Below are 16,324 nucleotides of genomic sequence, written 5' to 3'. Positions count from 1 at the left end.
TCAGCTCATAGAAGTCTGCCGTCAGATCTGTTGTGAACTGCGAGCCTTTGACGGGTCGCTGATTACTGCTGGGGGCAGCTCTCGGCTGGTCGAACGCCAGGGAGCGGACGCGTCTGAAGGTGGGGGGCCGGGGTGTGTGGACCGGGGTCACCCCCGGCGCTGTCCGCGTCTACACGGCGTCCAGACTCCCGCAGCGCCCGCCCCCCCCCCCGCGCGCTGTCCGCGTCTGCACCGCGCTCAGCCCCCTGCGGCCCCGCGCTCGGCTCCGCGGAGCGCCGCTGTCTCCAAGGAGGACCCCAGAAGCCCCCCGGCGCGCGGAACCCCGTCCACCCCCTCCGGGCTCACCGTCGCGCTCGCCGTAGCCCCAGCTGAACCCCGACATGGCCCCTTGCGGCGGAGCCAGCGGAGGGCGGCCCGGCTCCAGGCCCCGCGGCCCCGCCCGCCCTCCTCCGCCCGGCCCTGCTCCGCCCGCCCCGGGGCCGTGTCGGGGTTCAGCTGGGGGCGCCCTGGAGCCGCGGCCGGGCGCGGGGCGCGGGGCCCGTCCGGTCGGTTTGATCCAAGGGGAGAGACTATGCTCGGCGGGGAGGCGGGGGCAGCAGACGGAGAGACGGAGAGGGAGAAGGGGAAGGCTGCCCGGTGGGCTGCTTCTGAGCAGGGGTCCTGCTGGAAGGGAAGGGCTGCCCCAGGGCCGTCGGGGACCGGGGAACCCCCCGGGCTGTTTAATGCAGTTTCACTTAATGTTCAAATGCAGTGTAGTTTATGTACAGATTTATGCAAAGAGCTTCGTAATTGGCATGAACCCCAAGGCGATGGCACCCCACTCCAGTACTTATGCCCATGGACGGAGGAGCCTGCTAGGCTGCAGTTCATGGGGTTGCGAAGAGTGGGACACGACTGAGCGACTTCACTTTCACTTTCATCCATTGGAGAAGGAAATGGCAAGCCACTCCAGTGTTCTTGCCTTGAGAATCCCAGGGATGGGGGAGCCTGGTGAGCTGCCGTCTGTGGGGTTGCACAGAGTCAGACACGACTGAGGCGACTTAGCAGCAGTAGCAGTGAAGTTTCTCAGTCGTGTCCGACTCTTTGTGACCCCATGGTCTGTAGCCCGCCAGGCTCCTCCGTCCATGGAATTCTCCAGGCCAGAATACTGGAGTGGGTAGCCTTCCTTTCTCCAGGGGATCTTCCCGACCCAGGGATCGAACCCAGTCTCCCCAACTGCAAGCTGACGCTTTACCATCTGAGCCACCAAGGAAGCCCCTAATTGGCATGACCCTTGGATAAACCCTGATAGTTCAGTTGGTAAAGAATCTGCCTGCAACGCAGGAAACATTGGTTTGATTCCTGGGTCAGGAAGATCCACTGGAGAAGGGATAAGCTACCCACTCCAGTATTCTTGGAATTCCCTTGTGGCTCAGCTGGTTAAAGAATCCGCCTGCAATACGGGAGATCTGGGTTCCATCCCTGAGTTGGGATGATCCCCTGGAAAAAGGAAAGGCTACCCACGCCAGTATTCTGGCCTGAAGAATTCCATGGACTGTGTAGTCCATGGGGTCACAAAGAGGCGGACACGACTGAGCGACTTTCACTCACTCACTGCATAAAAGAATGTTTGAAAATCTTTCATTTTCTCTTGCCATCCACGTGGCTGCTGCATAAAGTGGTAATTGCAGGTCCCCGGAGGTCCAGCTTTAGGAAACCGCTCATTGTTCAGGGACCACTAACTAAGGATCAGTTTGAAGTGTTCTTTGGACTTGAGGTAGATGTTCTGTGGTCAGCCAGTGGCTCCTTCTGCTTGTACAGATCTTAATGAGGCTAGAATGCAGCAGCATAGAAGAGAATGCGATGAAATACAATAAACGATGCTTCTCTTGCACCTAGGAGAAGGCCAAGGCTTTCGTATTCCATATTCTGTGGCATAACTGGATTCATTTATGCCAATAATATAATAGGAACCAGACTTTCAAGAATAAGGTCTAATCGATATTCATTTTTCACCACAGAAGACAATATTCACACATATATGGGTACATACAGGGACTTCCCTGGTGGCTCAGACGGTAAAGCGTCTGCCTACAATGCGGGAGACCCAGGTTTAATCCCTGGGCCAGGAAGATCTCCTGGAGAAGGAAATGGCAACCCAGTCCAGTGTTCTTGCCTGGAGAATCCCATGGACGGAGGAGTCTGGTAGGTTACAGACCATGGGGTTTCAAGAATGAGACACGACTGAGCAACTTCACTTTCACTTTTCACTCCCCAGGTGGTGCTGGTGGTAAAGAACCTGCCTGCCAGTGCAGGAGATGCAAGAGATGTGCATTCAGTCCCTGGGCCAGGAAGATCCCCTGGAGGAGGGGATGACAACCCACTCCAGTCTTCTTGCCTGGAGAATCCCATGGACAGAGGAGCCTGGTGGGCTACAGTCCACAGGGTCGCACAGAGTCAGACCCAACTGAAGTGACTTAGGACGCATACATGGGTGTATATAAGATATAAAAGTATTTATAACATATACATGTGTAAGATACATATAAGTATCTTAAACCTATTTAAGAATGTTGTCTTGAAAAGTTAAGTCTGGGTTACTCAGCTAAGTGCCCTAAGTCTACTATAGATATAGTTGGGGATATTATGAATGTTGTGAAGAAGATTGTGAAAGCTCAAAACTCCATAAGCCACCTTCTCATGGTGTCCTTGTCTCAGATCAACTGTCTCGTATTTTACAAACTCAAGGATCCTCTCTGTAAGGAGCTTGGTGTCCCCTTTTCCAGCAACTCAGATGACTTGGCACTTCAAGGTTAATGATGGTCTATCTGGTCAGTTCCTAGTGCTCAAGAATAATCCTTGGATGAATGAATAAATGAATGAATGGACCAAAATTGTTAAAGAAGTTCCAATTAGTGGGCTTAAAATCCTTCCCAAATTGTTCATTTCACTGCTTAGGTTCACAGTGTCCTCTGGCTTGAATTTATTGTGTACTCTATCCAGTTTTCCAAAAGAGCAAGCTAACCATTGGAATCAGACTGCCGTTTACAGATACTGGTTAGATAATCCGTAGAACATCCGCACAATCAGCTACTGTCGATATTTGAAAAGAATGAAGAAGATCTCCATGAACAGAGACAGGGTGAGTCCTGGGACAGATCCAATGGGGGGAAAAAAAGAAGAGGAAAAATAAGCAAAGGTGCAAAAGAATGTATGTAGTATGCTACATTTTCTTATCTTTAAAAAAAGAAAAGAATTTCAGACTATCTGGGTTAGGTTGGGTAGTTACACTGAAAGGAAGTGATGGGAAAGAGTAGGTCACGGAGCACGTTGATCTTTCTGTCGACCATTCATAGGTCATGCGTGGGACTGGCCGTGTCTTGCCACGCCGTCAACCTTAGATTTGTGTGGGGTGACACCGCTGTTTATGGGCCGGTCTAAAAGCCCTATCAAGACCAGGAAAGTACTATCAGCAGAACTTCTGGGTGAGGACACGTTACGTGTAAATGACAGTTGACCTGCCTTTTGTCATTAAAAAATATCAGTGGTTGATTGCATCTTCAAGCCTCCTCTTTCATTCTGGATCACTATCAAGTGGAAAATAAGGGGCTTATCACACTCATAAGCTCATACCTTGGTTATCTGTAGCTTCAGTTCAGTTCAGATCAGTCACTCAGTCATGTCCGACTCTTTGCAACCCCATGGACTGCATGCAGCATGCCAGGCCTCCCTGTCCATCACCAACTCCCAGAGCTTACTCAAACTCGTGTCCATTGAGTCGGTGATGCTATCCAACCATTTCATCTGTAGCTTAGGGAATGGTATTCTCACAACCATCTGCTGGATGATAGAGGCTGACCTTCTAAAGATTTTGGCTTTAACTACTTTACCAACTGAGCTATCAGGGCTTCCATGGGTTGGGAAGATCCCCTGGAGAAGGGATAGGCTACCTACTCCAGTATTCTTGGGCTTCCCTGGTGGCTCAGCTGGTAAAGAATCTGCCTGCAGTGCAGGAGGCCAGGATTTGATTCCTGGGTTGGGAAGATCCTCTGGAGAAGGGAAAGGCTACCCACTCCAGTATTCTGGCCTGGAGAATTCCATGGACTATATAATCCATGGGGTCGCAAAGAGTTGGACATGACTGAGTGACTTTCACTTTAACACAAACATATATAAAACTATTGTATTTTCCTTCTTTAGTAAATGATACTAAAATAATCATGGGCTTCCCAGGTGGCTCAGTGTTATAGAATCCATCTGCCAGTGCAGGAGACTCAGGAGACATGGGTTCAATCCCTGGGTCAGGAAGATCCCCTGGAGAAGGAAATGGCAACTTGCTCCAGTATTCCTGCCTGGGAAATTCCAGGGACAGAGGAACCTGGTGAGCTACAGTCCATGGGGTTGCAAAGAGTCCTATAGGATGGACGGACTGAGCATGCACCCACACATACATATTTGCAAATTTTCTAAAAAAAAAAAAAAAAGTATAAACCACAAATTACCAAAAACAGTTCCCTATAGCGGATGGCTGAGGATGGGGTGTAGGTATAGAGATGAGAGTGAGATTTCTCAGTACATCTTTTTAACTTTCTAGTCATACATGTTTTATATTTTCAGAAAAATTAAAGATAAAAAGCAAAACCTAAAATTGAATTTTGGAAGAAACTAATGAACTTAACTGTATATTAATGTGATAATGTAATGACACAGAAAAAAAAGTATGTTTTGAATAGAGTACTCTGGTTGTATATCCTTAGTAGAATATATTACATACTAAGAAGAACAACAAAACAGTCTTGAACTTTACTGCCAGATTTAATTTTGATCATACTGTTAGTGTTGTAATTGAGAAATCATTTTTGTGTACACTTCTTATGTTAAGACCAATAAATAAATATATTGTTTTCCACATTGATTTTCATTCTGGCTAATACAAATATGAAATGCAAAAGCTAAGATGAACACTGTGGTACTGGATTTGAATATTCTGTTCACTGATGCCGAAAGCAATAATACCACAATGACAGGGAAGCTAAGAAAACAAACTTTATAGCTCATAGTTTATGGACCTCTTGTAAGGCTGAATGCCTGATTTTATATTTGCAACTTTGCATTCCTCTTTTTAAAAAAGACAGGTTCCAAAATTATTGGGTTGGCCAAAAGTTTCATTCACTTTTTTTGTAAGATGGCTGTAGTAGCACTTAGTTGTCTTTGACTTCATTTACAGCACTTCATACAGTACCATTTGGTTGTCTTTAACTTCATTTGAAACAATTTTGTAAGTTGAATTGTGTCAACATACATTTTAAAAATTATCAAAATTGGTGAGTGTTTGTGTAGCCATTAATATTGAAGATGGAAGAAAAAAGTAACATTTTCAGCATATTATGCTTCATTATTTCAAGAAAGATAAAAATGCAACCAAAATTTTTAAGAAAGATTTCTGCTGTGTATGGAGAAGGTGCTATGACTGATCAAACATGTCAAAAGTGGTTTGTGAAGTTTCATGCTGAAGATTTCTCACTGGCAGGTCAGATAGTCCTGTTGAAGTTGATAGCGATCAAAATCAGACATTAGTTGAGAACAATCAACATTGTGCTATGCAGGAGATAGCCAGCATACTCAAAATATCCAAATCAAGTGTTGAATATCATTTGCACCAGCTTGGTTATATTTATCACTGTGATGTTTGCATTCCACATAAATTAAGCGGAAAAGAACCTTCTTAACTCCTATTTCTCTATGTAAACATAAAGAAAACATTCCATTTTTATGGATTAAAGATCTAAATGTAGGACCGGAAACTATAAAACTCCTAGAGAAAAACACAGGCAGAACACTCTCTGACATAAATCACAGCAAGGTCTTCTATGACCCACCTCCCAGAGTAATGGAAACAAAAGCAAAAATAAACAAATGAGACCTAATTAAACTTAAAAGCTTTTGCACAATGAAGGAAACTATAAGCAAGGTGAAAAGGCAGCCTTCAGAATGGGAGAAAATGATAGCAAATGAAGCAACTGACAAAGAATTAATCTCCAAAATATACAAGCAGCTCATGCAGCTCAATTCCAGAAAAATAAATGACCCAATCAAAAAATGGGCCAAAGAACTAAACAGACATTTCTCCAAAGAAGACATAAAAATGGCTAACAAACACATGAAAAGATGCTCAACATCACTCATTATCAGTTCAGTTCAGTTCATTTCAGTCATTCAGTCGTGTCCAACTCTGTGGCCCCATGAACTGCAGCATGCCAGGCCTCCCTGTCCATCACCAACTCCCGGAGTTCACCCAAACTCGTGTCCCTTGAGTCAATGATGCCATCCAACCATCTCATCCTCTGTAGTCCCCTTCTCCTCCTGCCCTCAATCTTTCCCAGCATCAGGGTCTTTTCCAATGAGTCAGCTCTTCACATCAGAGAAGTGCAAATCAAAACCACAATGAGGTATCATCTCACACCGGTCAGAATGGCTGTCATCAAAAAGTCTACAAACAATAAATGCTGGAGAGGGTGTGGAGAAAGGGGAACGCTCTTGCACTGTTGGCAGGAATGCAAACTAGTACAGCCACTATGGAGAACTGCGGGGAGTGAGCTCCGCCCGTGGCAAAGGTCATGAGGAAGGAGGCTCGGCATACGCAAAGGCGGGATCAAGCCTCAGGAGTCTCCCTGGAAATTCTCGAGCATCTACCCCCAAACCAGAGTCTGCCTACTTTCTGCTTTGTGCTCTCACCTACACCTCTGACTTCACAGGGGGGCTGTCCCCCACTACCTCTCTCTGAAAAAAGAGCGACAGTGTTTCAACCTACAAACTCCTTTGGAAATCCTCTAGCCTGCGTGAATAGGTTTTTCCGGCCACATGTGATTGTTCAGAGCCTCCCAACTGTGAGAGGCAGGAGATGTTCTAAACTGTCTAAACACAGATTCTTTTGAGTAGTTAAAAGATTAATTAGAAATTGTATTGGTGAAGGCTTTTTCACTTATTGAGCCAATGTTTACTGCTAAGTCTCCATACTCCTTACCTACTGTGTCCTTGGCAGTGTATTGATTGATATAATGGGTGTATAGAAATGTAAGTAGTAGCCTCAATGTTTGTAACCTTGGACTCTTGAGTTAATTATTTTCTTGATTGAGCCCACCTCACCTTTGCCCTATAGGAATGCAGCTTTGTCCAATGCTATTTTGGAGGCTGGTGCCTGACTTTGGAATAATCACATTTAGAGAAAAATAAGTTTCTTAAAATGTTAACAGGCCTTCTGGCCAGAAGATGATGTAAATCACCTGAACTTTTGCATATGATAAGTTTGAAAGCCTGGCTTCGATTAGAACCAGGAACTGCTGTCCTTGCATGACTCCACCCCTTCCCCCATTATCGTCTATGCATAACTTAAGGTATAAAAACTACTTTGGAAAATAAAGTGCGGGCCTTGTTCACCGAAACTTGGTCTCCCCATGTCGTTCTTTCTCTTACCTTCTGGCTGAATTATTCAGCCTCTTTTCTCCACTGAATTTCCTCACTGAGCTATCCTCATTCTATTACTCTTTATATCTTTGATAAATATTTAAATAAATAGGTCGCCTATGCCATCTCTCCTTCGAATACCCTGGATCAGCCGGGGCTGGACCCCGGCAGAGAACAGTGTGGAGATCCCTTAAAAAACTGGTAACAGAACTGCCATACGACCCAGCAATCCCACTGCTGGGTATACACACTGAGGAAACCAGAATTGAAAGAGACACATGTACCCCAATGTTCATCACATCACTGTTTACAATAGCCAGGACATGGAAGCAACCTAGATGTCCATCGGCAGATGAATGGATAAAGAAGCTGTGGTACATATACACAATGGAGTATTACTCCGCTATAAAAAAGAGAATATTTGAGTCAGTTCTAATGAGGTGGGTGAAACTGGAGCCAATTATACAGAGGGAAGTAAGTCAGAAAGAAAAATACCAATACAGTATATTAACGCATATATATGGAATTTAGAAAGATGGTAACAATGACCCTATATGTAAGACAGCAAAAGAGACACAAATGTAAAGAACAGACTTTTGGACTCCGTGGGAGAAGGCGAGGGTGGGATGATTTGAGAGAATAGCATTGAAACATGTATATTACCATATGTGAAATAGATGACCAGTCCACGTCTGATGCATGAGACAGGGTGCTCGGGGCTGGTGCACTGGGATGACCCAGAGGGATGGGATGGGGAGGGAGGTGGGAGGGGGGTTCAGGATGGGGAACACATGTACACCCGTGGTGGATTCATGTCCATGTATGGCAAAACACCACCACAATATTGTAAAGTAATTAGACTCCAATTAAAATAAATTAATTTTAAAAATAAATAAAATAAAATTATATGACAAAAGAAAGAAAACATTCCATTTTTAAAACAAATTGTGATGGGTGATGAAAAGTGGATACTGTACAATAATGTGAAAAGGAAAAGATCTAAATGAACCACCACCAACCACACCAAAAGCCAGTTTTCATCCAAAGAAGGTAATGTTGTGTATATAGTGGGATTGGAAGGGGGTCTTCTATTATAAGCTCCTTCTGGAAAACCAAATGATTAATTCCAGCACGTACTGCTCCCATTTAGACCAATTGAAAGCTGCTCTCAATGAAAAGTGTCTGGAATTAGTTAACAGAGAAAGCACAATCCCCCATCCAGATAATAAAATACTCTGTGTTTCTTTGATGACCAGCTTGGCTGGGAAGTTCTGATTCATCTGCCATATCCACCAGACACTGTACTTTCAGATGTCTATTTATTTCAGTATTTGCAAAATTCTTTTAATGAAAAAATGTCAGTTCCCTGGAAGACTGCAGAAAGCACCGGAACAACTATTTGCTCAAAAAGATAAGTTTTGGGAAGATGGAATTATGAGGTTGCCTGAAGAATGGCAGAAGGTCATGGAACAAAATGATGAATACATTGTTCAATAAAGTTCTTGGTGAAAATGAAAAATGTGTCTTTCATTTTGGCTTTAAAAAACAAAGGCAGGAAACTTTCGGCCAACTCAGTATATTAGCTTCAGACTCCGCAAATCTGCACCTCCCTCTTGCTGTGGAGCACCGGGTACCCAGATTGCTCTTTACAAGGACTCAGAGTCCCTTGGAGAAGTGGCTGCTTTCAGAAACAGAACCAGGAAAGATTGAGGTGAGCCTAGAACCTATTATTATGCCAGAAACCTAGAAAGTGTTTAAAAACTGAGTCAAGAGAATGAGACAAGCCACAGAACTGGAGAAAAGGCTTTCAAAGGGCTGCTGTCCAAGACAGACACAATACTCTTAAAACTTAACAGGAAGAAAATCACTTGATTTTTCAAATGTGCTAAAGAGCTTAACAGGCACCTCACCAAAGAAGATATACAGATGGCATACTGGCTAAGCCACGTCTGACGTCTGACTCTTTATGAGCCTATGGACTCTAGCCCTGCAGGCTCCTCTGTCCACGGGATTGTCTAAGGTTCTTCACCACTAACACCATCTGGGAAGCCCTGTATGGATGGCAAATAGGCACATAAAAGAGGCTGCACATCAACACGTCATCAGGGAAATGCAGATGAAAACAAGATACCACCTATTAGAACTGGTGAAAACCCAGAACACTGACAAGACCAAACGCTGGCCACAATGTAGAGCAAAAGGAACTCTCATTCATTGTTGGTGGGGATGCAAAATGTACAGCCATTTCAGGACACAGTTTGGCAGTTTCTTACAAAACTAAGCATTCTCTTACTGTACAATCCAGCTACTACACTACTTGTTTGGGATTTACCTGAATGAGTGGAAACGTGTGTCTTCACAGAAGTCTACACATGGATGTTTATAGCGGCTTGATTGATAATTACCAGGACGTGGAAGCACCCAAGATGTCCTTTAGTAGGTGAGCAGATAATATTTAGGAGTAAGAAGAGATAAGCTGTCGTCATGAAAAGACAGAGAGGCACCTGAACTGCATACTGCTAAGTGGACGAGGCCAATCTGAAATGTCTACATACTGTATGATTCCAACTATATGACGTTCTGAAAATGAAAAAACTATGGAGACAGTAAAAAGGTTCCGAAGGGGCGCCAAGATGAACAGGCAGAGCACAGACCATTTTCAGGGCAGTGAAATCACCTGGAACAGTGCAATATCCATGCAGTATCACCACCAGTGAAACAGTGTGTGATACTGCTATGATGAACACATGTTATTACGAACTTGTTCAAATCCACAGAACATAACACCAAGAATGAGCCCTAACATAAGCGGTGGTCCTTAGGTGATGACGATGTGGCAAGGTAGGCTCATCAAAGATACCCTCTGGTGGGAGACTGTTGAAAATGGTTGAGGTTATGCACGTGTAGGGGTAAAAGGTGTTTGGAAACTCTCTGCACCTTCCTCTCAATTTTGCTGTGACCTAAAACTGCCACCCCAAAATAAATCATTATAAAATGGACCCATAAAAAACTAATAGGGTCATGTAAAACACATACGCCTCCCCCACCCCACCCCCACCATATGGTCTAGCTTGCAGGAGGTCCCACTGCCAAATTTGGGACAATTTGGCCATCAGAAAGAAAAATACTAATATATTAAACCTCTCCTTCACATGTCCAGGGGTCCATAGTGATACAGAACGAGAGAGACAGTGAGAGAGCACGAACTTCCTTATGAGAGAATAGCAACTCCTACAGATGAAATGATAGAATTTTAAGCAACCATTTTTGGAAGGCCAATGTTATGCCTATTTCTGGCAAGGATCAGTAGCGGGTGCTAAAACTTCTGGGTGGAAGATTTCATTACTGGTGAATAAGATATTCACACTATCTAGGATTAAGAGACAAAAGGTACATATCAACAAAACACAATGTGTAAATGCTTAAAAAACCCACAATGTGTGACCTCAGTTACATTGTAGACTCGGGGGAAAGCTGTCACAGATGCTTTGGGGACGAATGGAGAAATATAAGCACAGATGCTGTGTGATATTATTGAAATGACGTTAATTTTCATAGGTGAGATGGTGGTACTGGGAGCACTTTAGGAAATGAATGTTCATAAGGCTGAACCACCTGATGCTACCTCAGTTATTAACTGAGTCTCAGTCAATAACTGGGACATTCATTGAGAGATGTTTGGATGCTAATGATGCCATCCTTGCCATTTTTCTGTGGGTTTTAGCTTTCCAAAAGAATCTGTGGGGACAAAAACCTTCTACTTCCTCAAAGCAATGAACCTGTTAACTTGCTAAGTAATTGTATAACTCTGTGTGGACTTTCATTAACAAGAAGCCTCTGTCTGAGATCACAATCCTCAAGTAAAGTGAGGTTTGCACTCGCCAGAGAAGCCAGAAATCCTGACCAAGGACATGCTCATGCTCTCTACTTCACCCTTGAATGAGTTAATCCAATACACGCTTCCTTTGCAGAAAAGTACGCTCAACTCACCTCTCCTCATTGAATCAGATACTGTACGCATGTGAGGCACTCCTACCTAAGTTACCACCCTAGCTATGCAAATATTTGATTAAACATAGCAGCATATTAAAGAAATATCAAAGTATGAATTAAAATTCTTTTGTTAGGGGACATACACAGACTCTTTCTCTGAAATACACATTTTTCTTCAGGGATTCTTTTTAGAAAGTCTAAATGTCAACTGAAGTGGCTATTTCCATCTGACTTTTGGCAGCAGTTTAGTCACTAAGTCGTGTCCAACTCTTGTGACCCCAAGGACTGAAGCCCACCAGGCTCCTCTGTCCAGGGGATTCTCCAGGCAAGAATACTGGAGTGGGTTGCCATGCCCTCCTCCAGGGGATCTTCCCGACCCAGGGATTGAACCCAAGTCTCCTGCACTGCAGGCAGATTCTTTACCAGGTGAGCTAGGAGTTACTGATCAGGAAACCGACACAAGCAAGGTTCCCTATTCCTCGCTTACCTAGAGGGGCAAGCCCCACAGGCAGGAACACTGCCTCAGTCTGCAGAGTCCCAAGTCCAAGGTGCTCTCACTTTGCACCCATTTCCTTTAGTCACCAAGTCCTGTGATTTGCGCCACTGAGACTGATTAACCGAGAGACTGTCTTATCATTTGCTTTGTTTGATGTCTTGCATAAAGTGTTGATTTTATGGAGCTGATACGGTATGCCAGTTTCGCTGTCTTTAATTTTCTATTCCTAAGGTCATCCTGAGGTTAGAATTGCTTAAGGCAGGCTCTCCAGGAGATTACACTGAGGCCCAAAGGGGCTAAAGGTCTTGTTCAAGGGACTGAGATTTCACACCTGGATGAGAACTCTCAGACCAGAACTGGAAAGGTGTCTATCAAGAGTCAGCTCTTAAATCACTTCTCAGATTACAACTTTCAGAAGCTAAACTTTGTCCCTTAGGATCAGAGAAGAGCACATTGCTAAAACCCTGCCTTCTACATTTTTAGTCTTTTCTTTAATCTCACATTGCTTTGTAAAGAAGTAGAAATATGTATCCATACCCTATTTTATAGTATTTTGTGTCTTATTTGAACGTAGTATAAAAGCAGATAAAGTGTGACAAAGGAGAGCCAAGATTACTTAAAAGAAAAGGAAGTTGTGTAAACATCAGAATGGTGTTGAAAAGTCCAGATAATTGACGCCAAAATAATTCAAGTGCCAAAGAATTTAGTTATTCCCTGACTTGGAATGAGTAAGTCAATGTCACTCTATTCCTGCCAACATTTTGAAACATAATGCCAGAGATAAATTCAGGTGCTAACAGACGTTCTGTCATCAGCTCTTCTAAAGCTTATTTATCCTGTTCTGTCCTCTAGGAAAGGGCAGTCTATTCTATCAAGAACGGTACCCATATCTCTGTCTCAGTACCAAGCAAGGCTTGATGCAGCCTCACGTGGGTCCCACCATTCCACTACTGAAGGTCTGATGCACCACCCTTGCACACCTAACAAAACCTCCCACTCCACATACCATTATATCCTTTATAACCGACGTTACCAACCCCCTGCCATCATTGCCATCAGCATACTAAGAATGTGTTCTAGAATTTTCTCTCTTAGGGGGAAGTTTCTCCCAGTACATTCCTACAGCTCCCATTGGCTACCCACCCATCGTCTCTGGTGTTTCTTGGGTTTTTCTCTCCATGTGTATTCAGTCACTCAGTCGTGTCTGACTCAGTCGTGTCTGACTCCCACCAGGCTCCTCCATCCTTGGAATTTTCCAGTCAAGAACACTAGAGTGGGTTGACATTTCCTTCTCCAGGGGATCTTCCTGATCCAGCGATCAAAACTGTATCTCTTGCATCTCCTGTATTGGCAGGCAGATTCTTTACTGCGGTACCACCTGGGAAGCCCTTTTCTCTCTCTATTCAACTATATTAGTAAGTTTTATCCAGAGATACAGGCGCACATAGTGTGGGCGTGTCTGTGTTGTAAAGACGTTTATTATAAGGAATTGGTTCACACAATTATGGAAGCTGACAAGTCCCCAGATCTGCAGGATGAACCAGCAAGCTGAGGACCCTGAAGAGTCAATGGTGCAGACCCAGTCTGAAGGCTGGCAGGCAGTGACCCAGGAAGAGCCAGTGTTTCAGTCCCAGTCCGAGGGAGGCGAAAAGCTTCTGTCCTGGTTCATAGGTGGTCAGGCAGGAGGAAGTTTGCCTTACTTGGGAAAGACTCAGTCTTTTTGTTTCATTCAGGCCTTCAGTTGAAGGGGAAGAGCCACACACATTAAGGAGGACAATTTGCTTCACTCCATCCACTGATTCCAATGCCAATTTCATGCAAAAACAGCCCAACAGAAACACCCAGGGTAGTGCTTGACCAAACATCCTGGCAACCCAGTCAGGTTGACAGAAGAAACTAACCATCACACAAACCTTTAAATTTGGAGGGACTGGGCCTCCCCCTAGATCTCTTCTCTCTCTGTATGCTCTTCTAAGTCCCTCTATCAATTTCTAGGATATAATTTCCAGAGATCAGATATCCACTTTTGCTGGATATCCACATTTTACATTCTCAACTGTTTGCATTTTTTTTAGAAAAGTGAAAATAAAAGTGATGTTTGTTTAAGTAATGTGTCTTATTTAACCTGATATATCCAAAACCTTATTGTTTCAACATGAATAGAAAAAATATAGAGCGTGCCAATTATCAGTTTATTATTAGATTGATTAATATTAGATTAAATGTCATTATGAAATTCAGCATTGAACTACCTGCTCTGTGATAACAGAGCTTTAAGAATCTCTTTGCAGCAAGCACAAGGATGTTTTCTCCGTGGAGGGACTCTGTAAGGGGGGAGGCTGTCTTCCTGGTTCTGGCATGCTGCGTTTTCTTCTGTTTTCTTCTTGCTCCTCTTGGGTCCCTGGTGTGAGTGCGCTTGCAGGGGCGCCTTGCCGCAGCCTCACACCAAGCGTGTGCAGTCACTCGGCAAGTTCACAGCCTCAGCCCCAGCCCAGCGATTGTCTCTCTGCCCCTCCTAGGGTGGACCCCACATGGCCCAGCTGCCATGCCACCCTGTTGGCACAGAAACACCCCCACTCGCTGTGCCCAGCTGCTCACCAGCCTCAGGCGGTCTGCCCCACGGACAGCATCCACCACAGTCCTCGTGACCAGGACCCGTACCGTACACTCTAGGCTGTGTATCGCCCTGCCCAGAGCTGATTTCCCATCCCTGAGTCCCTTTTGCAACCTGCACGCCAGATGTATTCCTTTGTACCCTGGAAGGGTGTTTCTGCTTGCCTGGCAACCATGGACCAGCTCCGATCTGGGCCACCCTTGAAACTTCTCTTCCATCCAATGGGCTGCAACCAGGCTTCTCCATTGATCTGAGTCCTAACTTCGGAAAGGAGGCCAACCGCCAAGCTTGTCCTTCCTTGGAAACTCTCCCTTAGCCAAAGGGTGTTCCTGAGTGTTCTCTGACTTTTAGAGTGTTCTTACTCCCTTTTAGAGTTAATAATTCTTTACAGTAAACATTTCCTGTTCAAGTTATTGTGTGATTTCTGTCTCCTGGTTGGATCTTAAGTGAAACAATATATCTTCTACATTCTCTTTTCTTAGGAAGTCTTCTAAATCAGTTTTGTATTTTACTCTTACGGACTGTCTGTTCACCCCGCCTTATTGTAAGTGACTGATGGCCGTAGGCGTCAGTGGCTACTATACTGGGCAGCACAGTTCTAGATCCCCTGGACTGTACTCAACTGCTGCAAGTTCAGGGGTCCAGAAAGGAGTGACTTCTCCCCCTCCTCCGCCCCATTCTCCTTCTCACAAATTTCTCTCTGTCATTAAGTGGCACTACCACACACTCAGCTGCACAAGTCAGAATCTTGCTACTCATATTTCCAACTTGGCTCTCTCCCCTCACCTCTAAATTTTATCAATTTTCACTCCTAAACAACCTGTTGATATGACAAAAACAGAAAAGAAAGAAAACTGCACTTTAAACATATAATGAAGTTCAAAAGACATATAATTCTATAAAGGTCTTTATGCTCTTTCTTCCTAACCAAAACTTCAGTTTCTTAAAAGGCATCAACATTCCATATTCATAAGGATGCAATGAAATAGGCATGTTCATACACTGTTGGTAGAAACATAAAATATATGTTTCTATTTCTGGAAACAATTTGGTAACTTAAGTATCTTAAGTATTTATAATCTTAGATCTTATTCCTTGTCATGCTCTCCAAGAAAGTTAGATTGCTCAAAGGTTTATGTAGAAGGGTGTTCATTACAACATATTCATAACAAGAAATCTAGAAACAATGGAAATGATAAAATGATTGAAATAATATCAAACATCAACAAGATGTAACTTTAGAAAGATACTAAGTATATTTTTAAATATGCTTAGTAAGTATGTATGTTTATATTTATCAATTATAAATTATCTAAAGAAAAATTCCAATTTTTGAGAAACAACATAGTTTATCTGTTTAGAAAAAAAGGCTGCAAAGAAATATATTTTTAGAAAGTTAAGTGGTGGAATTTATTCATTGTTCAAAAATATCTGTTGGGCTCCCTTTGCGTGCCAGGCACTGTTATAGGCACAGGGGATACAGCTGCTGCACTAACCAGCTTCCAAGATAGTCTTCAATGATCCTCACCTAGTGTTCAGCTCCTTTTGTAGTCTCCTCCACCTAATAGGGCCAGCAGGTGTAACTGTAAAAATTCAGTGGAAGCAAAGGTGTACAGCTTTTGAGTCTAGGGCATAAAAGATATTGCAGTTTCTCCTTTGCTTTCTTGGGTCATTCAGTCTGGGACCAGCCCGCTTCCACAGCAGAGGACACTCAAGTAGTCCAGCAGAGACGTTCAGGAGGGGATTTGGGGCAACCTGGCAATAGCTGGCATCAGCTT

The 16,324-nt window shown here is 43.9% G+C and overlaps 1 protein-coding gene across 7 annotated transcripts in view; it reads right to left on the bottom strand.

The window, feature by feature from the left end:
• The window catches only part of CA13 (carbonic anhydrase 13), a 54,566-nt gene extending 54,069 nt beyond the window's left edge, over positions 1 to 497 (bottom strand). For all 7 annotated transcript variants that reach the window (XM_086335813.1, XM_086335814.1, XM_086335812.1 and 4 more), the window contains exon 1: positions 346 to 497. In XM_086335813.1, coding sequence (XP_086191939.1) covers positions 346 to 382 — 37 coding nt within the window. In that variant the 5' untranslated portion in view covers positions 383 to 497. The remainder of the gene's footprint in view (positions 1 to 345) is intronic.
• Positions 498 to 16,324: the final 15,827 nt, after the last annotated feature.

Source organism: Bos grunniens, chromosome 14, assembly GCF_055505025.1.
Source record: "Bos grunniens cultivar Pamir isolate PY7600 chromosome 14, Bosgru_T2T1.0, whole genome shotgun sequence".
Taxonomy (NCBI): Eukaryota; Metazoa; Chordata; class Mammalia; order Artiodactyla; family Bovidae; genus Bos; species Bos grunniens.
This window is presented reverse-complemented; position numbering and strand designations above follow the sequence as displayed.